This window comes from Trichechus manatus, unplaced genomic scaffold (genome assembly GCF_000243295.1).
Source record: "Trichechus manatus latirostris isolate Lorelei unplaced genomic scaffold, TriManLat1.0 scaffold00112, whole genome shotgun sequence".
Classification (NCBI taxonomy): Eukaryota; Metazoa; Chordata; class Mammalia; order Sirenia; family Trichechidae; genus Trichechus; species Trichechus manatus.
Genome location: NW_004444048.1, coordinates 5,298,701 through 5,323,817, shown reverse-complemented (window position 1 = coordinate 5,323,817; position 25,117 = coordinate 5,298,701). Strand labels below are relative to the sequence as shown.

Sequence of the window (25,117 nt, the reverse complement as noted above, 5' to 3'; positions counted from 1 at the left end):
ATTTGTCCTTCTGTGACTGACTAAACTCACTCAGCATAATGCCCTCCAGATTCCTCCATGTTATGTTTCACGGCTTCATCGTTGTTCTTTATCGTTGCATAGTATTCCATTGTATGGATATACCATAATTTGTTTATCCATTCGTCCATGGATGGGCACCTAGGTTGTTTCCATCTTTTTGCTATCGTGAACACTGCTGCAATGACGTGTGCATATATCTATTCGAGTGACGGCTCTTATTTCTCTAGGATATATTCCAAGGAGCGGGATTGCTGGATCATATGGTACGTCTATTTCTAGCTTTTTAAGGAAGCGCCAAATCCATTTCCAAAGTGGTTGTACCATTTTACGTTCCCACCAACAGTGTATAAGTATTCCAGTCTCTCCACAACCTCTCCAGCATTTATTATTTTGTGTTTTTTGGAATAATGCTAGCCTTGTTGGGGTGAGATGGTATCTCATTGTAGTTCTGATTTGCATTTCTCTAATGGCTAATGATCGTGAGCATTTCTTCATGTGTCTGTTAGCGGCCTGAATGTCTTCTTTGGCGAAGTGCCTGTTCATAGGATGTTATATGAGGATTTTGATACCTGCGGCCAACTAGTCACTCTGAGAGGCCAAGATTTAAGACAGTGCCAACACTCGGAGGATGTAAAATTGAAAAATGGGAAGAACCTGGATCTTTAATGTGTTTGAGATCTTAAACTACTTTGGAAACTCCCTATCCTGGGTCTTTGTGTTACACAGGAAAATAATTTTCCTTATTGTTGAAGCCACTTTTACTTGCACCTTCTGTCCCTTGAAGTCAAAAGTACCCAAAGTGACAAATCTGTCACTATCACCCTATGTATTCTTCTGACGTCCCAGAAGTGTATGAGGTAAGTAATTTGTTAACGAATCACGCTCTATGATTTGGGGGAGTAGAAGGAACACTTGGGCTCAAGAGCAATTTATTACCTGTGTTTTGGGCAAATCACAGTCAGCCTCATGCTCATCATCTGTAAAATGATGGTACTTATGTTTACATCACAGAGTAATCGTAAAAAACAAAATGAATAATGTAAGTGAAAGCATTTTTATACGACTGTAAGTTCTTTTTATCCATTAGATGCTTTTGAAAGATGAATTTAGAATTTCCAAGTATCCTCTAAATCCAAATTTTGACATTCAATGTTTTCTCTCAGTCTTACAATGGCATTATTGAAATGATGTACTTCAGGGAACAAGTGGCACAGCACACAGCACAAGTATGCTGAACAGGATTCTGAGTGGCTGCTTCTGGGCTCAGGAGATACAGAGTATCAATGTCTTCATGGCGCAGGATGTAGTGGTACCCAGGTACCCAGGCCACTTGTATCTCTAGTCTACATACTATTTTGAGGCATTTTCAATTTACTGCATGCTAATTGGTTTTGGCCCAGAAGTATAATTAAAACCATATTCAGGAAAATTAGTCAGAGAGTTGTATATAAGCTGTATATCTACCGTGTACCTCAAATTATAACTTGTAATTTGTGCAACCATATGCTTTTAGCTGCAGATATGAACAGAGATTTTAAATATAAACATTTATCTTGTTCTTGACATGATCTTTAAGTGTAAAAGTTGGATACATTTACAAAATAGTCTGTCTTAAGTTTTTGATAACACTTCTCAAAACTTGAAAATAAAACCAAAAAACCTCACCAATGGAAATTTTATAAACATAGCTTTTATTTTTGTCTTACCTTCAATGAAAAAGCCCTCATGCCACCAAAACATTTTTTAACTCAGTAACTGAACACAGAACTCAGTAGCCTGATGATTAGTTTTCTAGACAACTGCTGAATAATTTATATTGCTTTTTTTAAAAAAAAGAACTAAGATCTATTTTTATTATTCGTTTTAAAAGCAGCAATATCCCCTCACATTTTTTTCATAAAAATCTAAAATATATCTAGTAGTCCAAAATGTCTTGTATTTATATTTGTTCTAAGTGTTTGTTTCATTAAAATTTTTCAGAAATAAGTGCACTTCTAAAGAGAAAATAAAACTTAAATAAAGACAAGGGAAGATAATCATGACTGTAGCAAAATAGTCACTTAGAATTTTCTGAATCTTAACAATTCAAAGACAGAATGTGTTTAGTAGCTAGATCTCTACTGATTAAAATCTCAATTCATTTATTTCTAGATCATCAAAAGAGGGATAGTTGTTTCTTTTACCAGTAGAGAATGATTATTGATTGTCTGAAGGTTTTCTAGAATATTCTACCAAAAATAAATGTACTTAAAAATATTTTAAAATTTACAGATTTACACAACGATATGTAGGTGTTTAAAAAACCAGAAATATTATGCTACTATAGAAATAAATGAAACCCAGTCTTAAGCTTTAGCAACCAAAGAAAGTTTTGGATATTCCACATTTGTTGTTTTCATTCAACTAACTAGCTTAAGTGAGCTGGTTAGTTTCATTAACTAGCTACATCAGCCCCATATTCGATTCAGAAGAGGCTGATTTATAAGCAATTCCTTATTTTCAGACAGCGCTATGTTTCAATAAATTTAAAGGAGATTTAAAGCTGTAAGAAATGCATATAAAGGAAAGTAACATAACTTGCTTTAATACAAATATTTTTAATAAAAAAGACAAAATCTACATTAAACCAGGAAATCAATAAATCTGAGTTATACAAGCGTTCTATATACTTAGAAAAACCAAGAACACACAGTTTATAATAAAACGCTTTTAATTCAAAATAGTCCAATTTAAAGAAAATGTCATTATGCCCAGTTGATTAGATAGGGTTTTATCATTTAAATTAAATGGTTCACCTGAAGTATGGGAAATGTATAACAGAGAAAATTCAATCTCAAGGGTACTTTGCAAATTATCTAGCTAATTTGCATCATGAATCAAATTCTTAGCTTCCAAAGGGCAGATACAGTCTTTCGTTGCTTTTAGATAGGCACTTAAGAAATGTTTTTGATGAAGAGAAAACCCCAAAGATTGTGAATCACCCTATTAACTCCAGGGAAAAATGAGACTCTAAACAAAGTAAACTTTATAGCACTACACTTCCACTGCCAGGAAATCATAATTATTTCCAAGTGCTTCCTGATCATAACACAGTGCTCTATTTTTATTCAATTAATAAGTAAATTTAGGTAGTTCAGCTCTTTTATATCAACCTCTCAAATCTCTCTCAACTTCAATTAATGATGTTTTTCTGTACTAGAACAGGAGAACACTGCAATGTCCTCATATCTTACCCATTCACCATCACACTAGCAAAACAGTTCTTTTTAAAAAAGGGTAGGTGGGGAGAAAATCTGTTAAATCCTGGCAGATGTTAAAGGTTATTTTAAAAATTAAAGGCAGTTATAGTTAGAAAATTCATAGCCAAATTCAGATAATCCCAGAATTTTAATAGCTCTCTCCGAGATACTCAGCCACATGATCTAGTCAAGAAAAATGGAGATGAAATATTACATGAACACATAAGTACTCAACAAATACTAAAAAAAAAAAAAAAAAAAAAAAAAAGAACAAGGAAAAAAAACCCTCGATGGCCTTATTGAAACATTGTGGAGCTACCTAGCAGCAACATATGTAAAAGCTTTTGTAGATTTGCATAATGCTCCTATGCTATTCTTCCTTGCTAGGAAGAACATTCCTATAAATAAGTCACTTTAGATTTTGATCAGAGATCATTTGCAATGCTTATAATTGCTATATTTAAAACGAATTCTATCAATCAACAGTTAAGACAACCATTAGGCCATTCTTTGATAAAGTGTTACTCCTCAACTTGTACTTACGAAACCAAAACCTCAGAGAATTGTTTTAGAATTAAAATGTTAACTCAGAAAAGATTATTTCATTCACCAAATTATTTAGTGCTGACGTTCTCTCTCCTATCCTCTCATTACAACCCCCCTGGACTGCATTTATTTCCTGAAGTCCACCTACATAAACCACAGTGATGAAGCTGAACATGAACAATATTGCCCTTGAATAAGCTCACTTCTATCAAAGACCTGTCATGTCTGAATACAGCATTCCTACAGGAAAGGAAGTCTACTCGGCTGTGAACATCCACTCTGTTCATGATCTTTGGTACATTTGGAGTATAAGAAAATAATGGCACAACAATACAAGTACTATCAAAGGAAAATGTTTTCAACAAAAGAAATAAAAGCCATGATATGTAACAACTTTCTAGAAAACCAAAGTAAACAGCTCTTTGTTCTCTACAAGTCCATTTATGTGATCAGAAGTCTGACATTTAAAAAAATAGTTTAATAAAAATACACTAGTTCTACAAGCAGCCTTTGTGGTCATTTCTTAAATTCAACTCACCATAATCAAATTAAAATAATGCCATGTTCTCTTATTAAAAACGAAGTCTTCTGGTCTCAAGAAAAGCAACTTTACATTTTATATAATACAGTACATCTCCCTATGAGTACAGAGACTATGTATATAAAGGTCATCAGCATTTCTGAATGCAAAGTGAATATATTAGTGCAGTGGTTGAGCGAAGGTGTTAAACTTCCTCTTCCTTATTATAAACCTGTCATTCCCTACTGTGGAGTTTGTGTAATAACATGATCATAAATTTTATTTTTTAAATAACCAGTGTATTTCCTTTTTTAAATTTCTTAAAACCATTATAGAAATTGAATTCATATATATATTCTATAGATGTCCAAACCAACAGGGCAAGTCTTCTAACAACAGCTATGCAAGATGGCTTTTACTGATTATCTAGACCCATAAGATTTGCAGTAAAACAGCAATACTGCAGTGTTACCTACAGGTTAGCCTATGTTGCTTTAAATGATATGTGTTTCTCCTGAATTGATTAAAAATGTTACAGTAGAAAGCCACAGAACACACAGGCAGAATGGACCTTAATACGCATATAGGCAGTGCAGTTAGAAAGGGATGTACGTTCCTTTTATTCCAGTACCTTCGTATAATAAAGTTAACAAAAATAATAAAATATTAAAAAAAAAAAAAAAAGCCAGCTGGCACTGCCAACCAATTCCTGTAGTAGTCTTAGAAATCCTAATCCTGTAGAATTTCCTCTTGTAGTCAATAAGCACCACCGTCTTCAGGAGTATTTCAGTGTATTGTTATCTACGCCAAGCAAGCCTGGTGATGCAGCTACCTGAGTTCTCTTGGGTGTGGGCGAAAGTGATTTCATTCATAATTTCCCAGCTTTCATGTAGGTGGGGATAGAGCCACGCTGAGTCAAGCCTTCAAACCTCTTATAGGTATAATTAAGAAAAACCCAGTCTTTGGATTTGTAGTCCGGCTCTGTGGTGTTTGGCGCTTGAAAAATAGAAAGATTAACAAAGAGCAAGATAATTCGTTAGTGAAAATGACATCACCTTCATAGTCTTTTAACAGAGTTAGTCATGTTGTAGATTGTCTTACCTGGTTGTAAAATATCAGATTCAGGGAAGTCATCAAAATTTGAAGTATCATCAATGCTTTTGATTTCTATAGGGATTGCTGCTGGTCTTTCCCTATAAAAAAGTGATGAAGTATTGAGCAACCATGGTAAATTTTCTTGAACTCTTAATTTTCCAATTAACAATTCTACATGCAAATTCTGTATGCTGTTCTATAGGTATTACAAGAGCCAAGGAAATTTATTGTGAGTTTGAATATAGTTAAGTAGATTTTAAATAGTTAAGGAGTATAATTTTTTATTAAGATATTTTCATATAGTTGGAATTTTTATCTCTTTGTACCAAGACTTTCTCATGCTATTTTTAAAATGGAAAACCAAGAGTTAATGAAAGGAAATAGTAAAACAGAATAAATTTTATTTAAGAGATTTTATAATTATATAAAGTACCCTGGCTGTTGTGGGGACTGGATCTTACCTAATTGATTCAGGAATGGAAGTCTTCTAATAAAGGATCCATAAATCAAAAGTAATTTGGGAAAAAAAGGGTGCAAAGGCTGAAGGGACTAATATTTGTGATGAAATCTGAGTGCAAGAATGTCTCAGTTTTTACTGCTTCTAGGCATAAGGCTATTAGCTTTATTTATTCAGAAAATATTTACTGGATCAATTGGTGCAGATTTCACAAAATTATGTAAAAGCATATATATATTTTTCCTAAAAATAAACTTACATTAGTTTTTTAGTGGAAAGAAGCACAGACCCTGGAGCCAGGAACCCTGAGAGCTATCTCACCTGTCCCTAAGTAGTAGTATGACCTTAGGCAGGCAAGTCCCTACTCTGGGATTCTATTTCCTCACTATAATATCAAAAGATTAGATTCACAGTCTCTAAGCATCCTTCCAACAATAAAAAGGGGCGGGGGGAGGGGTATCGAAGTTCTATTTAATGAGATGATGAACGTGGAGTACAATGCAGCATAGGAGGATCACAGTGCTGGGTTCCAAGTCTAGCTCTGTCCTTTACTAGTTGTGGCACTGTAGGCAAATAACCTATGTCTTAGTTTCCTCATCTGTAAAACAGGGATAATAATACAGTGAAACCTGTGAGAGCCAGAATACAACTGGACTGCCTTGTTTTTCCAAGTCTCACGTTTTCCGTCTTTGACAGGGTGCGGTCTTACCACTTTTCTATCGCTCTCTATTAGTGGAAAATATCTGCATTTTCCTTCTCTGACAGGTTCCACCTTACACAGGTTCTGGCCTTCACAGGTTTTACTGTAGTACCTATTTAATAGGTTCATTGTGAGGATGAAATAAAAAATGCATGTGACATGCTTAGAACAGTGCCAGGCACATAGTAAATACTCAAAAAACACTAGCTATAATTTTAATAGACACCGTGCCTAGCACACAGCAGGATCTCCAGTGAAGATGTGCACTGAGGAAGTGTCACGTAAGCTGTCCTGAAGGATGAAAGGAGCTGGCTAGGCAGGGCAAGGACAGGGAGGAAAAGAGCACCTCAGTCAGAATGAACAGCAAATGACAAAGCCCTGAGGTGGAGAAGTGGGAAAGGCCATCCAAGATGCCACTTGGATGAGGAGGCAAGAGCCACACCAGGCAGTCCTGAAAAGCAGTTAGGGATTTGTAACTTTATTCTAAGCACACAGGGAAGGAGGAATATGGAATGATCAAATTTATGTTTCTAAACTACCGCTGTGTGGAGAACAGACCAGAACTATTGAAGGTAGTTTGGCCATAGACCGAATAAAAGCCAATGCTCACAAGTAACTATAAGCAAATTCTTAAAAGTTACTTGCATTATTTAACTCCCCACCCCTAATTTTAAAGAAGAGACTGTATTTATTATGAATTAATAAAGGAAAAGCTACATGCTAACCAAAAAACCAAATCCATTGCCATCGAGTCAATTCTGACTCATAGCGACCCTATAGGACAGAGTAGAACTGCCCCATAGGGTTTCAAAGGAGCAGCTGGTAGATTCAAACTGCCAACCTTTTGGTTAGCAGCCGAACGCTCAACCACTGCACCACCAAGGCTCTGCCATATGCTATAGAGAGGAAAAAATGAGGGGTTACAAAGTCTGGCTTCCAAGTATAACTCTAGAATTTTGACTTAATCTTAGGAAAGTTATTTAATCCCTCAGAGGCTGTTTCCTTATCTGTAAAACAATGATATTAATCACTGGCCTACTCTGTTGCTTTTTAATTTCTTTAATGGCTCAGTGATAATAAGGAAACCCTGGGTAGCACAAATGGTTAAGTGCTCAACTACTGACTGGAAGGTTGGCAGTTCAAACCCAGACAGAGGCGCCTCGGAAGAAAGTCCTGGCAATGTGCTTTCAAAAGGTTGCAGCCTTGAAAACCCGACAGCGTGCACTTCTATTCTGCACACTTAGGGTCACCGCGAGTTGGAACTGACTCAACAAAAACTGGTTTTGTTTTGTTTAAGTGATAATAAGGACACAGAAATGTCTGTGGAGACTGGCACTCTGGAGTAAGAGGACAGAGTGCAATGTTGTTGTACTTAGGTGCTGTCGAGTCAATTTTCAACTCATAGCCACCCCATGTGACAGAGCAGAACTGCCTGACAGAGTTTTCTAGGCTGTAATCTTTATGGAAGCAGTTCACCACGTCTTTTTCCAGTGGAGCTGCCAGGTGGCTTCAAACTGCCAACCTTTCGGTTAGTTGCTGAGTGCTTAACCACTGCACCACCAGGGTTCCTTAGTGTGCAACGTATATACATCTTTTCTGCGCTAACAGCCTTCCTCGTGTAACTCTGAATAAAAAAAATCTAAACAAGTGTAAATGTGTGGTTTTGTTTGCCCTTAAAGTGGACATTAGTCTAACGTGAATTATTTAGCTGTAGCTATTACAGTTCCATGCACTTACATAATCTAGAAAACACTGACTTAGTATGTAACAGTGTTACTTCTTGTATTTAATCTAGCAGGATCAGAGGCAAATTAATCACGAAGTCTATAAACTCGTTTTCACTGAGACCTCTCCTGTACAAAGCCTATGAGCATACCTGATGTGCCCCCAGTCTACACCTTCAAAAAAGGGATGACCTTTTATTTCTTCTACTCCACTATTTCCAATTCTATTTTCAGAATCAATACAAAACCTAGAACATGAAAACAGAGAAATTATCATAAGCAAGTTACATCTAAAGTATTCTATTTGGATTATTTGAGACCTTAATCTTTTGAAAGCATCATTTTTTTTCCCATTTACTGAAGTTAACTATGTTTACTGCGGGAAATATGGAAGAAAATCAAAATCATCCATAATTGTAATACTCAAAGATAACCACTGTAAATATTTTGATGCATTTCCTTGCAGTCTTTTATAATAATTTTTAAAATATTGTGTTGATACAGTAGTTACTAATTTAGGACTACTTTTTTCATTTAATATATTAACATTTTCAAAATTCATTAACTATTTTTCTACAATTTCATTTTAAAAGGTTACATATGGATAAATGATTATTTAGCTAGTTCACTACTGTTAAATTGAGACAGTTTCCAGTTTTTCACTATTAAAAATAAACATATTGTAGCTAAATCTTTACAGGCATCTGATTATCCCTGTAGGCAAAACTCCTAGAAGTGGAATTGATGGGCCAAAGGTCATGCACAGTTTAGAGATTTTTGACAATATGCTGCCAACTAGGTGTTTCCATGGGTTGTTCCAATTTACATTCCCTCCAGTCATTCTCCACAGTACAAAACACTTTGTTCCTTAGCTGAGGAACAGAATGAAATCTTTTATTTAGAAAAGATTTCACATATAGACTTCCCTGATATAAATTTCTGCTACTATTTATTTTTTCTTTAACAGGATAGGGTCATTGCATTCTAACAGGAGTGACTTTTTGTTTTTAATATGTATCAGTAACTGAATACAAGACCCCTTCCCACTTCTTAACTCTTTTTTTTTTCCCCTATGTACTTTCTTTTAGAAGCTTACATTTTTGAAACTCCTTTTCTTTATTGATTTCTTTGACTGTACAGATCAGGGTTACCCCTCCCAAAAGTGAAATGGGCAACTTAGTCTCTTAGGTACCTGTGATGTTTTAAGATTCCATGAACTCATCTAGGGATTCAATCACTAACCTTAGAATCAAATCCTTGGCTCTCTCAGATACAGGTACTTCTGGTGGAAATACCAGCGTTTCTTTCCAGTTCATCACCTTTCTGTATGTTTCTTGAGGTGTTTCTGAGCAGAAAGGTGGATATCCTACACATCAGAGAAAACAAAGTTTCATCAGCATTTCTCATTTAATGTGTTATTCATATGTGCTACAAGAAACAAAACAACCTTGAGTGCTCTATTTAACAACAAAAAATACGCCACCATGCATCAATTTACAATAAAACTGCAAATAAAGTCAATAAAACAAAGGATTTAAACCCCTCCCCCTCACACTTTCACCTGAAAGGCCATGCAGATACAATTTTGATTCATGGGAAGTTTGGGTTAAATACACTCCTACCTAAAAGAGGATCCCCTGGACAGCTCACTGGTATTTATCATTGTGTATTTATTTAACATTGGGAGATGACAGAACAGGTTTTAAAGTTCAGATATTCTAGCCTATATATCTGCAATATGTTCAATCAATGGCACTCAAGGACATTTTATATATTATGTACATAAATTAATGTTAAAACATACCTATTAGCATTTCATACATAATCACTCCCAAAGACCACCAATCACACAATTTGTTGTAACCAGTCTGCATGAATACTTCTGGAGCAATGTAATCTGGCGTCCCAACTGTGGAATATGCCTGCAAAGGAGAAGCATGTCAAACCAGAATTCTTAACTGGCTCACTACTGGAAAAAGCAATATACATAGAAGTTATTTTTTTCATTCAGTACATTTTTTCGCATGTTTATCATGTGTAAGGCTCAATGATAGGTAATGAGTCAGATAAAATATTCATAAGACATGATTTCCGCCCCTCCACCCCCACCCCAAGAAGCTCACCTAAGTTATCTATATAAAAAACCAAAACCAAACCTGTTGCCACTGAGTTGATTTCCAACTCATAGTGACCCTAAAGGACACAGCAGAACTGCCACAGGGTTTCCAAAGAATGGCTGGTGGATTTGAACTGCTGACCTTTCAGTTAACAGCTGAGCTCTTAATCACTGTGCCACCACGGCTCCAAGCTATCTATACACTTAACTTTAAATCTATTTCAAAAAGAATGAAAAGGCTGAACCCACTAGGCCTGGCTTCCCCACTTAATACTTATGGGTACTCAGGCAAGTTATTCAACCTCTTTGAATCTCAGCTTCTGCCCCCATAAAAGTGGAGTAACAATACCTGCCCTAACAGAGTTGATATGAGGACCAAACAAGAAAAGAAATGTGCTTTGTAAACTATAAACTACTGCATAAACATCAGAGATTTTAATTATAAATTTAATTCCAGGGTACTCTTTGGTACAAACGGTTAATGCACTTTGCTGCTAACTGAAAGGCTGGAAGTTCAAGGCCACCCAGAGGTGCCTCAGAATAAAGGTCTGGTTATCTACTTGCAAAAAATCAGCCACTGAAAACCCTATGGAGCACAGTCCTATTCTGACACACATGGGATTGCCATAAGTCTGAATAAACTCAATGGCAACTGGCTTTTGGTTTATCCATTAGGATAATCCATGTAAAATCTTTCAAAAACTATACATTTAAGGCAGTTACTCTCAACCAAGGGTAGTACTCTAGGGACTATTTGAAAATGTGTGACAGCAGATTTTGCCATCACAGTGACCTGAGGGAGGGCATAATTGGCATTTAAGTGGGCAGAGAACATAAGTGCTGAAGAACTGTTCTGCCCAAAATACTAATACAGTCCACTCTTTTTTCCTTCCCCGGGAAACACTGATATAAGGCATGATTATTGGCTGTGAGAACAAGAAAATGTACACATGCTTACTGATCTGTGAATACTCTGGGATACAGAATTCCCCTTAACATATTTTTAAGTAGTATTTTTCCCCTTTAATAGTAGGAAATACTGCAATTCTTTTCTCAATTGTAAAATCTGACCTAAAAGAGACACGTTTAAAAGTAGAACAAAGTTTTCCTCCTTTTAAAAGTAGAACAAAGTTTTCCTCCTTAATGCATAGCTCAATACATTTTAAAAACTTTTGTAAAAAATATTTAAAAACATAAAATCACAGGAAACTTGCAATTACTTTGGCTAACGAGAGAATGCACTCACGAATCTAAAGGTCATTTCATTTTATTTTAGAGTGTATCAGAGTATTATTTTTCAGCCCATTTACTTTCCTGAGGGAAGGATAATGAGTCTCCATTTCATAACTTCGTTGAATACAACAAATATTTATACAGTGTATATATGTGCCAGGCATTGTTAAAAAAAAGTTAGGAAAACAAAGTCAAAAAGCACATTCCTAATCCTGAGATTGTTCATGGATCTACTCAACAGGATAAAGGTGAGTGGAAAGGGGGAAGCAATTCTTATATTTGATAAGTAACAGAGGGGAAATAGTGTGGGGTTAAAAGCAGGTAGCACAATTTCATATGACAAGCAGTCTCTGCTCTGATCAGGACCACAATAGAGGATTCTGGTTAGAATGGGTGAAAAATATAGAACAAAATTCAAATCCATGAAAAAAACAGGCTTACTGGTCTGATAGAGACTGGTAGAACACCCTAAGATAACCTATCACACCATGGAACTGAAGCCACTCCCAGAGGCCACTTTTTAATCAAATAATAGACTGGCCTATAAAATAAACAATAACACCCATGAAGAATGTGCTCCTTACAATAACCAACTCTATGACACCAAAAGAGCAGCATTCACCCAAAAGCAAAGATGAGAAGGCAGGGAGAGGGAGGGAAACGGGGAACCCAAGGTGGAAATGGGCAGAGTGCTGACACTTTGAGGGGACTGCAACCAATGTCACAGAACAATTTGTGCATGAATTATTGAATGGAAAACTAATTTCCTGTGTAAACATTCACTTAAAGCACCATAAAATGATTTAAAAAAAAAAAAAAAAGTCCCCAGATTACAAACAAGTTCCATTCCTAAACGTCTTTAAGTTGAATTTGTACTTAAGTCGGAACAGTTAGGTACGGTTTGTACCTAACATCAGTCAAATGTGTGTCTTAGTATATAATATATAGTGTACCTTTCTATGCATAACAAACATTAAAGAAACACTTGCAGATACACTAAAACATCTTTAACACAATACAGTAATAATAATAATAATGTTTTGATCCGCATTGCAAAGTAGCATCTGTTTGTTGTCATGAACCACTGTATGTGCCTCAAATTTTTAATATAATAGGCTTTACGGGGATTGGTTTGTAACTACAGGTTGGACGTTCCTAACCTGGGGACTGCCTGTAAAAGATTAATTAAGTTTATCTGGGATAAAGCCTGCTTTCAAATTTTATTTTCTCTATTTATTGTAATGTTATTGACATCCAAAACTTCCTGTTAATTTTGTCTATAAAGAATTTCTCAGTAACACAACCACCTTATTTGTTGTATCAGGATTTAACCAAAAAATACAACACGGAAAAATGGAAATCATGAGTCATTCACTATAATCAATTACCTTAATGTGTTTTACCTAGAGAGTTAACTGCTAGTAAACAGACAGGTTACGAACTCATAGGTTTGCTCAATAAAATGCTAATTTAAAGTTAAATCATAAAGTAAAAATCAGAATTCTACTTTATGGAGAAAAACACTTTACAGAGAATCTAAGAGAACAGTGTGGTCCCAGAACAACCTCCATCTTTGCCATGAAGTACTAATCATTGTGAAGACACAAAATGATCAAGTAAAACTCAAATGTGATTTTAGGTCCAGGGCACAAAATTCTTTCTCAAAAACATGACTGACTCACCAGTTGTCTCCTGTTCTTCTTCCATGTTTCTGCTTTCCTCTTTGAGTTCATGTTCTGAAATGCTAATTTCAACAAGACAGAATGGTAATTATGAAGGAAAAACTCTCAGCAAAATAAAATTCACACAGATACATTTCAAACACATTGTTTTAAAGAAACAGAAAAGGAAAGGAGAGAACCTGCAGGTCTTGACAGTACATGAATTAAACCAACTATTGTATTTTAATCAGAAAAACATCAAACTTACAGAAGTCACTTGGTGGGTTGTGTGTGAGGTTTCTGTAGAATTCAGTTCTGTGAGCTTTCTTTAATCCCGTGCATAAGCCAAAATCAGATAATTTTACATGACCCTAAAAAATAAAAGTCCAGTAAAATCAAGAGATTATATTAACTGTGAAAACAAAAAACCTTACCATAAACTCCTCTTTTGAATGCCAATTGTTATAAAATGTCTTAGTTACAAAATTCACGTAGGTGAAAATGTTAAATTATAAACGTTTGGTGATGGCTTTAAAAAGTAGAAATCGAGGAGATAAAAAGTCAGCCGTATTCCCTTGATGTCATTTCACTCCAGAGTCCTCTCCTATTGCATCATTCTATGAAATAATGTAGTTTAGCAACAATATAAATTGCAGTTGCCAATCAGAAAATCATCTCATTATGAAATAATCAGCAAGTTACTAATCCAACACTTCATTCACATGCCTTGGCATCCAATAAAAGGTTGTCTGGTTTAATATCCCGATGGATGAAACCCAACTGATGGATTGCATCTATTGCCAGAACCGTTTCTGAAATGTAGAACTGTGTTTCCTCTTCTGTCAAGGTATCTTTCTTCATTAGCAACGTCATCATGTCACCTAAATAAAGAAAAATAAGGATCATGTTATTGGAAACACCTTGTAAAAGTTTTCTTTGTATATATGCAACATATGCCTGATTTTACATTTTATAATCCATCCAGTATACCTCTAACCATCTCTACAGTCAAATAAAAATAAAGCGTCATTGCATAAGTAAAACTTTCGTGATGTTTAACCATTTTAAAGTAGAAACTATGTGATAACAAATCACAGCAGAGTGGTAATGAAGCAACATCCACGATTCAACATCCAGAATGATAAGCACTAAGGAAAATATGTCACACTATGCAAAAGAATCAGAATAAGCACACTTGGAATCTGGATACAGTCTTTCAAATCAAAGTTTCAAAAATATCTTGAATTCTTTAGGTCCATCAAAAATAGGACACCATCCCCCCAAACAGTGACCATTAGACATTCTTTATTTTTAAGGAGTTTTTTCTTAAAAGGGGACAAAGAACTTACAACCCAGAACTGACAATCATTAACGTTTTTTCACGTATGCTTTGAGTCTTTAAAAATATATATATATGTGTAAGTATTCTTTGTTTCTCTATCCTCACTTCTATTTCCCTTTACAGAATAACTGTTCTTATAGATTTGGTTTGGTGTGTCTTTTTCCAGCTTATTTTTAAAATATATTTTTACATACACATAATCTATGGACATACGGTATTTTGTTTTTAACAAATTACATAAACGATATCAAACTGTACCTATAATTCTACAGTTTGCTTTATTCACCCCACTTGGTGTTTCTGAGATCCTCCTGTTAACAAGCTACAAAGATGCAGCTCGTGACTTTTTTTTTCTCCTTTACTGTTGTACTTTAAGTGAGAGTTTGCAATTCAAGTTAGTCTCTCATACAAAAATTTATACATACATTGTTATGTGACCCTAATTTCTCTTCCTGTACTGTGACAGCACACTCTTCCTTTCCACCCGGGATTTCCCATGTCCATTCAACCAGCTCCTGACCCTCTCTGCCTTCTCAATCTCACCTCCGGACAGGAGATGCCCATTTAGTCTCATGTATCTACTTGTAGCACATGACTTTTTAACTGCTGTAAAATACTTCATCATATAACTGATTATGCCACATTATATTTATCCATTCTTCTACTGATGGATATTTATGTTGCATCTAGTTTTTCACTCTTACGACAATGCTGTAGTGAACATTCTTTCACAGCTCTTTTGTGCACACGTGGGGAAGATTCATTTGGAAGACAGCTAGTTGTGGAACTGCTGGATAGTAGGATATCTGCATTTTCAACTTTACAGGATATTGCAAAATTGCTCTCCATAAGAGTTAGAGATCAATTTACATGCAGGATTTCTCACCAATACTCAGTATTGTTGGGTTTACAATTTTTTGTGTGTTCTAATTTATGAGTATAAAATGGTATCTCATTCTTGTTTTAATTTGCATTTCCCTGAATATGAATGAAGTTGACCATTCCCCTGTGTTTACAGACTAGGTAGACTTTCTCTTTTGTAAACACTATCATTTGCCCATTTTCCATTGGGTTATTTACCTTTTTCTTTGTTGATGAGTTACTTTTAATTCCATACTTATGACAATCTGATTATATACAGTGAATCCAGAATGGTAGTATTTAAAATGTGCCAACTTTATCATTCCTTCAAAATAATCTGATTTTTGTCAAGAAGGATTACCATGGGAGGAAATACTGAAAAACCCTGACAGACTATGTAAAACCTCAGCTAGGAAAATGAAAGTAAACCTACTCAATAAAATTATTATGACACCTAAAGATGTGTCTGTGTCAATCTATCATCGCTATTATGTTTGCTTTACCTCCAGGTAGAAATTCCATGATTAGATAAAGGTTCCTCTTATCTTGAAAACTGTAAAACATCTTCACCACCCAGGCACCATCTGCTTCTACCAAAATATCTCTTTCTGCTCGGATATGGGCCACCTAGATGAATATGTTTTGAAAAAATAATTGTAACACATTATGCATTTTTCAAGCTTACCTCTTACAACTATCCACCCAGTTCCCTAACTGTCATAAAGTTATAGAAGATATACAATTTGAAACATATACATGTGTTCATAGTCTCTTAGGGTCGCTATGAGTCAGACTTGACTCGATGGCAATGGGTATTCTCATTAAATATAGAGAACCTCAGGAAACCGTTTTAGCTTATATCTTTAAGCCAGAAAATATGGGATCCACAGATATGTTACGAGAAGCTGAGGCCTCTGAAGTAGGACAATGATTACCTAAAAACTTTCTAACCAGAATCTCCACCCAGCCAAGATCCAGGCTTTGTCATGACAAAGCTAGGATCCTTAGCAAACTATTTTTAATTGTTAATAGTCAAAGGGCTTGACTTTCACCTATTTGGTTGACTTTTTAAGAAATAAAAACTTTTATGATATCTTTATATTATAAAATATTAACTTATTATTACAATGTAAAACTTGTATCATATCTATAAACGTGAGCTACAGTAAATTAGTGTAACTTTGTGGTTTTGTCACCAATTTTTGTCAGACATATAATTACTAGGGATACTATTAAGTGAAATTTTTCATAGACTGGTAAGTTTTAAAACTAAATAATCTATGGGTTTGGTAACCGAAATGTCAAGGGTTTGAACCCACCAGCTGCTCTATGGGAGAAACATGTTGCAGTCTGCTTCCATAAATATTTACAGCCTTGAAAACCCTATGCGGCAGTTCTATTCTGTTCTATAGGGTCACTATGAGTTGAAATCAACTCGACGGTAATGGGTTGGATTGGTTTGTATAATCTATACCATTGACCATGGGACTGGTCAATTTGCAGATACTTTTGTATTAATGTTTTTATACATTCTTTCTTCAAAGATTAATTAACAATAAGATTTGATTTTATGTTTTTGCCATTTTCAATGTGCACCAATATAACTTCTGGCTACAAAACACATGAAAAATAGATTTTTAAAATCTTTTCAAGATAATAAAATATATCCTGCTTAAAACATCATATTTGAAATTACTGTATTCTTACCTAGTACAGTAAATGCTCTGAGATCTACACACAAGAGTAAGAGTCAGGAACCAAGACCTTGCTTTCTGGCACCAAAAAATTTTATGGTCTCTCTGAATCTGTTTCCTTAAATGAAAAATGGTAGCAAAAATACTTACCTCTTGCTTTTTTTTTTTAATTGTGATAAAATATATATAAAATCAGCCATTTTATCCAGTTTTAAGTGTACAATTTAGTGACAATAATTATATTCACCATGTTGTGCAATAGATCACCACTATTTCCAAAACTTTTTCATCACCTCAAATGGAAACTAAGTTCCCATTAGCAATACCTCTTCATTTTCCCCTCCTTCTAGCCCCCCAACAAAACCAAATCCATTGCTGTTAAGTCGATTCCAACTCATAGCGACCCTACAGAACTGAGTAGAACTGCCCCATAGGGTTTCCAAGGCTGTAAATCTTTACAGAAGCAGACTGCCCCATCTTTCTCCTGCTAAGCGGCTGGTGGGTTGGAACCTCCAACTTTTCAGTTAGCAGCGAAGCACTTTACTACTACGCCACCAGGGCTCATTTCCAGCCCCAGTAACCAGCCACTACTCGGGTTTCTATGAAGTTGCCTTTTCTTGATATTTCATATATGTGGGATCATACAATACGTGGCCTTTTGTGTCTGACTTATTTCACTTAGCATGTTTTCAAGGTTCATCCGTGTTGCAGCATGTTATCAGAAATTCACTTCTCTTTATGGTTGAATAATATTCCATTGTATGCATACACCATATTTTGTTTGTCCATTCATCTGTTGATGGGACACTTGGGTTGTTTTCCACCTTTTGGTCATTGTGTATAATGCTGCAGCAAACACTGGTGAAATGTATCTCTGTTTGAGTCCTTGCTTTCAAGTCTCTTGGCTGCATACCATACATACTAGGTGACGTATTGCTGGGTCATATGGTAATCCTGGCCAGTGCACTTCATGTGCAACCACCACCTGCCCATCAGTGGAGGCTTACATGTTGCTACGATGCTGAACAGGTTTCAGCAGAGCTTCCAAACTAAGATGGACTACGAAGAAAGGCCTGGCAACCTACTTCTGAAAATCAGCCAATGAAATCCCCATGGTCCAATCCACCGCTGATCATGGGGATGGAGCAGGTCCGAGCAGCATTAGTTCTGTTGTGCATGGGGTCGCTACGAGCCAGGGGCCGACTCTGTGGCGGCTAATAACAACAACAACAGTAATCCTATGTTTAACTTTTTCAGGAACCGCAGAGGTTGCACCATATTCCATTTCCACCAGTAATGGATGAGGGTTCCAATTTGTCCACAATCTCGTCAACACCTGTTATTTTCCTTTTTCTTTTTTTAATAACAGCCATCCTAGTGGGTGTGAAGTGGTATCTCACTGTGGTTTCTTTCTTTCTTTTTTTTATTTTTTATTTTTTTTTATTGTACTTCAGGTGAAGGTTTACAGAACAAATAGTTTCTCGTCAAACAGTCAGTACACATATCGTTTTATGACATTGGTTAACAGCCCCGCAACACGTCAACCCTCTACCTTCTCCACCTTGGAGAACTTTTTTTTTTTTTTGGTGAAAATATACATAGACAAAGTTACACCACTTCAGAAATTTCTACACGTACAATTCAGTGACATCAATTACATTCTTCCAGTTGTCCTGCTATTCTATCCTTTTCCAAATTATTCCATCACCATTATCTTCAACTCACTGCCCCCAGGCTTTCCATCAAAGCTTTTGAGTTGCTGTTGTCTATTTGATCTCACATAGATAATTCTTTTCTTTTTTTTTTTGTACCTTAGATGAAGGTTTACAGAACAAATAGTTTCTCATTCAACAGTTAGTACACATATTGTCTTACGACAATGGTTAACAACCCCACGACATGTCAACACTATCCCTTCTCAACCCTGGGTTCCCTATTACCAGCTGTCTTGTCCCCTCCTACCTTCTAGTCCTTGTCCCTGGACTGCTGTGCCTCATTAGTCCCGTTTGGTTTTATGGGGCTGTCCAATCCCCAGCTGAATGGTGAACCTTGGGAGTGACTTCACCTCTGAGCTAAAAGGGTGTCCAGGGGCCATACTCTTGGGGTTTCGCCAGTCTGTCAGGCCAGTAAATCTGGGTTTTTTTTTTTGTGAGTTAGAATTTTGTTCTACATCCTTCTCCAGCTCTGTCCAGGACCCTCTGTTGTGATCCCGGTCAGAGCAGTCAGTGGTGGTAGCCAAGCACCATCTAGCTGTAATGGACTCTGTCTGGTGGAAGCCATGGTAGCTATTCATTGTGGTTTTGATTTGCATTTCCCTAATGACTAATAATGTTGAACATTTTTTCATGTTCTTATTGGCCATTTGTATGTCTTCTTTGGAGAAATGTCTATTCAAGTCCTTTGCCCATTTTTTTGTTGTTGAGCTGTAGGAGTTCTTTATGTTAAACCTTATCAGATCTCTTGCCTTTTAAAAAGCATTTTATGGTCATAATGGAAAAGCCAGAAACTTTTGGTGTTGCATCTGGTGTTGTCAGGAGAAACACCTGCATTATAAAGTTGACTTGGTTATTTTTAAGTATCTTAAAGCCAGTTTACAGGATATGTTTCCAAAATGGGATCCAAAGGATGAGAAATCTGACTCACAGTAATCTGGTACCACAGAGAGATTAGTTGTTACTTAATTTTGTTTGGTAGTTAGAATAAAACTAAATGTGATAAAACTTAAAATATTGACATGTTAGAATTTTGTGGAAAAGGTTTTCTGAAGTGAAATTCTGTGGCAACAAATGCATATTAATTTATGTAGGAGGAAAAACAACCCCAAATGCAAAATAGACTTGATGGTTGGCTCCAGTGACAGTGTTCCTGCATAGGAAGGAATAGTGAGTCCAGAGGCTCAAGTTCCAGCAAAATGTACTATAATACAAACAATGTATGTAAATTTAAATGTTCTAGTTGCCAAATAAAAAGAAATCAGTGAAGTTAATTTTAATAATAGTTTATATAACCCAATGTATCCAAAATATTATCATTTCAACATGTAATCAATATAAAAATTGAGTTACTTTTTTTTTTTTAACTAAGTCTTCAAAATCTGGTATATATTGTACATTTATAGTGCATCTCAATTCAGACCTAGCACATTTCAAGTGCCCAGTAGCACCTGTAGCTAGGAGCTAAAAACTATAGCTTACACTAACTACCCCCTTTGTCCTTCCTCTAAGACTGTATATCCAGGACTAATCCCATAATGGCTTAATGAGATTCCTATTTTACCTCCTTGTCTCTAAGGCCATGTATTTTCACACCCAGCTCTTTATTCCCATCATTATCTGTAACTCTTTAATCCAACGCAATATCCCAACCCTCCTTGCCTTCCAAACCTCTTCCATTCTATCCCCCCTGAATCAAAAAAGTCTTTAACAAAGTCCCCTTTAACCTCTTCTCTGACGGTTCCTATCACCTTCTCACTCTTATGGAAACCAGGCTGTCTACTGAGGGTTCTGTCTTCCTGAAGCCTGCTCCTCTTGCACGTGTTGGTGACAGGGTAGGTTTCCTCCTCATTCCCCATGGCTGCTTCGGAACCATTTGGACACCTTCCTTCTCCAAAAGTCCCAACTCCTTTAAAGTGCTGCTGTGAGACTACATTAGCCATCATCCTTCCTCAGAACCATGATTTCAGACCTCCCGGTCAATCACTCTCATGAATTCATGATTTCAGCTCATGGCTCATTCTTCCTTTCTACCCATTCTTAATACTTCAACATCCCTATGAATGAACCATCAAAAACCCTATCTATAGGGTTCCTTGACCTTTTACTCACCTCCAATGATCTTTTCCTCCACTCTGCCTCTGTTACTCACGGTAATCTTTTTGTCCTTCTCATCACTAATAAGTGCATCCCCTCAAAAATTTCAGTTTTAAGCAACCCTCTTTCTGATTCCCACCTCTTATCCTTGTCTCTCATTCTAGAACTTCAACCTCTATTACACAGACTTACAACTTTTTCTCTACGACCCTTCTCACAACCTTACTTCTTTCTCTACCAACCTAGATTCTTAGATTATTTTGATCACTCTTTTGCAAATGATTTGAACTCCTTTGTTCTTCTCTCCCTTCACTGTAACTGACTGGTGAAACACTAACCTTGGTTTAAACCCAATTTTCTATTATGTACCTGTCCCCGAGTAACTAGGTTTTACTAGAGAAAAATTACCCAACTATACCAACTGGTTTCATTTTAAAGTCATGACTGCAAATCTCAATGGCCATTCAAACTGTATTTCCCTGACAAATTTACTTTCTCATACTTCATAATGACTATTTCACAACTTCTCACTCTTTAAACTTCTCTCTAACAAGCCATCCCTCCTTTAACTCTGAGCTGATGACCTCACTTATTTGCACTGAGGCACAAACTCAAAATTTTCTACTGCCAGATCTATCAACCACCCTACACTTGTTTCAATTTCTATGCTTTTTCTTCCTATTTACATGGAAGGGTTCCTGCTCTTACCAAAGGCCAACTTCTCCAACTGTCTTCCAGTATACTTCAGTAAATACCTCCCCTCTCTCTCCTGCATCTTCAATTTTTTCCTTTCTAATGGATTTTTCCCATCAGCACTCTTCAATATGTTACAGAATTTCCCCTCTTTAAAAAACAAAAACAGAAACTCTTTTTGGCCCTAAATCTTACATTATCAATCTACTCATTGTTCTACTTCATATGAACGATTTATCTATACTTACTTTCTCCATTTCTTACTTCCCATCCTCTTTTCTACCATTCCAGTTAGGCTCTTCCCTCCAATCCACTGGAACTGTCCTCACCAACTTATTAAAATCTTCATGCTGTGAAATCCAATGGCCTGTGTTCGTCTAGTTTTCTCTCTTAGCAGCATTAAGCATAGTTGACCACTCACCTCTTCCTTAAACGTTTTTTCTCTTGGCTTCCATGGCACCACATTCTCCTAGTTTTCTACTATGTGACTAGATAAATATTCCCCTTTTGGTCTCCTCTGCTGGTTTCTCTTCTACCTAGTATCCCCTAGGGCTTGAATCTGGCTTTCTTTTCTTCTCTATCTACACTCTTTCCCTAGGCATTCTCATCTTGTCCCCTTCCTTAAATATGATTAATACGTTTATGACTTCCAAATGTATGTCTCTAGCTCAAATTTCCCCCCATATTCTAACCAACTGTCAACTTAATATCTCTTGTTGGATATCTAATAGTCACCTCAATGTGCCACAAAGCAAACTCTTCATTCCCACTGCCCCCAAACCTGTTCTTCCTCCTGTCTTTTCTAAATCAGAAAATGTCATCACCATGTATCCCATTACTTAAGACAAAATTCTAGGGATTATCCTTGATTCTTCCCTTCCCCTCACTACTCTCACCTCTCAACCTACACTCTATCAGAAAACGCTGTTGGCTCTTCCTTCAAAACATTTACTTTATTTAACTTTTCTTCAGCTTTACTGTTATAATCCAGTATAAACCACATTAGCATCGTGGCTGGAACTGCTACACAGTCTCTTAACTAATCTCCCTGGTTCAACTCTTGCTTCTCCTACAAACAGAAATCAGATCATGCTACTCCCATTCAAATAAAACAAAACCCCTCCAATGTCTTCCCATTATACTTAGATGAAATCCAAACTCTTTATCCATGGCCTTCAAAGCCCTACATAATCTGGCCCCTGCCTATCTCTCCTACTTCATCTCCAACTACTCTTCTCATTTAATTCTAGCCACAATGGCTTCTTTCTCTTCTTTTGGAATTCTTTTTCTTCTTTGAGCAGGCCAATATTATTCTAGTCTCCGGGCCTCGGCATGTGCTGTTCCTTCTACCTAGACCTTTCTTCTACCAGATCTTTATATATGTCACTCCTTCTCATCCTCAGTCTCAGGTCAAATATTCCATCCTCAGAGAGGCCTTCTCTGAGCTAATTCCTTTCCTAAACCCAAGTCGATCATCTGTATCACCTTATCCTTTGAATTAATCATGACAACCTGAAATAGCTGTCTTGCTTCTCCACTACTACAAAAGAATAGGATCAGGTTTATCTTGTTAATCACTGTAGTCCCAGAACCTAGAATAGTACTTGGCACACTGTAAGCACCCAATAAATATTTGCTGAATAAATGAAAATACAAAGTGAAACAACGCAGTGAAAAAATAGATCCAAGTGAGTCACAGTTAAATAAAAATCAGTACTATGTTGCTGTAGTAACAAAGTAAGCTTCAGGTGGGGACTAAAAGACTGAAATAAAGCATAAGGTACAGAGAGGTGCCATCTCCCTCTATACTCCCATTGTTAAGTTCTTCACTAGAATACGTACTCAATTTAGGGTTCTAGAGAGGGTCCACCCAGACTAGAAACATAGGTAAACACATAAAATAATATTATAGATGTTTTCACACTTCATGGCCATTCCATAGAACTGCACTGAGCCACAGGAAATATGGAGAGAGCCCAGAAACATAACAAAAGAAGTGGTTACAGATTTTGGAAATATATCAAATCATTATGGTCCTTTGGGTTACATGTGTTAAAAACACATACCTGCTCCTTTTCAAGCATATCAGCCTTTCTCAGTATCTTCATTGCATAGATATGGCCTGTATCTTTCTTCTGGACCAACCGCACCTAGAATATAAAAATATAAACATTAAACAGTCACTACTATTTATTCAGATGTGAAAGGTAGGTTCTTTTAAACAAAGCAGGGATTTGCCAATGCTGGTAGTTTAGGACTTATATTTTAATACGTATTTTAAACTATCTTTAAGATATGTATTTTGTAGCAGGTATAGATCCCTACATATGCCAAGAGACGATCAGGTGCTCAGGGGATCGAATTTCCAATGAAGTTGACTTTGAAAAAGAAGCACACCTCTCCAAAAGCTCCTCTTCCTATAACTTTCAGAGACTCAAAGTCATCCAAGCCAAGCCTGGTCCTCTTGAGCCGTAAGAACTCTGTTTCTTTGCGAGCATGTTGTGATCGGCGTAACTTTTTCTATTAAAAAAAGACAATTTAAAAAGATATTTTTATAATCAGATTGTTTCAAAGGAAACCTACCATACTAAATACACATAAAAATGGGGTAAGTATCATAAATATTATATACTAGTGCTATAATTTATTTACGTAAGCATTTATTAAGCATGGAAAGAATAAAACAATCTAAAGAAAACATTTAATAATTTTTGACAATTGATAATCTTTATTCTTGAGGTGGACTCCTTTAAGTATTTCATCGTAACCAGTTTATCTTTTGTGTGTGTGTGTGTGTGTGTGTGTGTGTGTGTGCGCGCATGTGTGTGTTAGTTAGGTGCCGTTGAGTCTATTTCTACTCGTAGTATATATTAGTCGTTTATTCTTTCGTCTATAGGCTAACTTAATTCATAAAGATTAAACTTCAGGAAATGCTAACAGTATTCTGATACTGACGTTTATTGTCAGGAATTCCATAGTTTCCACCGTTGCTCTGTCACAGCTACTGAGACTGACGACACGTAAGTAACACAGCGTCAGTGTTTCCATAGAGATTTATTTATGGTAGAGTTTATTCTTGAACAAATTTTAATAAACTGCTTGCGATCTGGCACCCAACGTCTCGAAAATATGAAATTAGAAAAAAGTAATTATGAGGAGAATGCCCTAAAATATTCAAGTCAGGAATTTCTTTATTGATTCTACAAAGATCACAGAAAATAACTACCTTAAACTATCTCTATGAGATATATATTTTTTTAATTTTTTTTGTTTTTTATTGTATTTCAGGTGAAGGCTTACAGAACAAATAGTTTCTCATGAAACAGAAGTACACATGTTGTTTTATAACATTGGTTAACAACCCCACAACATATCAACCCTCTAACTTCTCAACCTTTTTTTTTTT

At 36.1% G+C, this 25,117-nt stretch overlaps 1 protein-coding gene across 6 annotated transcripts in view; it reads right to left on the bottom strand.

Annotated features, from left to right (window-relative positions):
* Positions 1–1,700: 1,700 nt before the first annotated feature.
* STK38L (serine/threonine kinase 38 like) overlaps positions 1,701–25,117 on the bottom strand; it is an 89,727-nt gene continuing 66,310 nt past the window's right edge. For 2 of the 6 annotated variants that reach the window (XM_023738050.1, XM_023738049.1), the window contains exons 4-14: positions 24,109–24,231; positions 23,778–23,861; positions 16,019–16,142; positions 14,039–14,193; positions 13,581–13,683; positions 13,334–13,395; positions 10,107–10,224; positions 9,545–9,668; positions 8,455–8,550; positions 5,428–5,519; positions 2,590–5,322 (exon numbers count right to left, since the gene is read on the bottom strand). In XM_023738050.1, the coding sequence (XP_023593818.1) occupies positions 5,195–5,322; positions 5,428–5,519; positions 8,455–8,550; positions 9,545–9,668; positions 10,107–10,224; positions 13,334–13,395; positions 13,581–13,683; positions 14,039–14,193; positions 16,019–16,142; positions 23,778–23,861; positions 24,109–24,231 (1,209 nt within the window). In that variant the 3' untranslated portion in view covers positions 2,590–5,194. Of the gene's footprint in view, positions 5,323–5,427; positions 5,520–8,454; positions 8,551–9,544; positions 9,669–10,106; positions 10,225–13,333; positions 13,396–13,580; positions 13,684–14,038; positions 14,194–16,018; positions 16,143–23,777; positions 23,862–24,108; positions 24,232–24,666; positions 25,044–25,117 lie in introns of those variants that run through there. The other 4 variants (XM_023738052.1, XM_023738053.1, XM_023738051.1 and 1 more) reach the window with 4 other exon arrangements.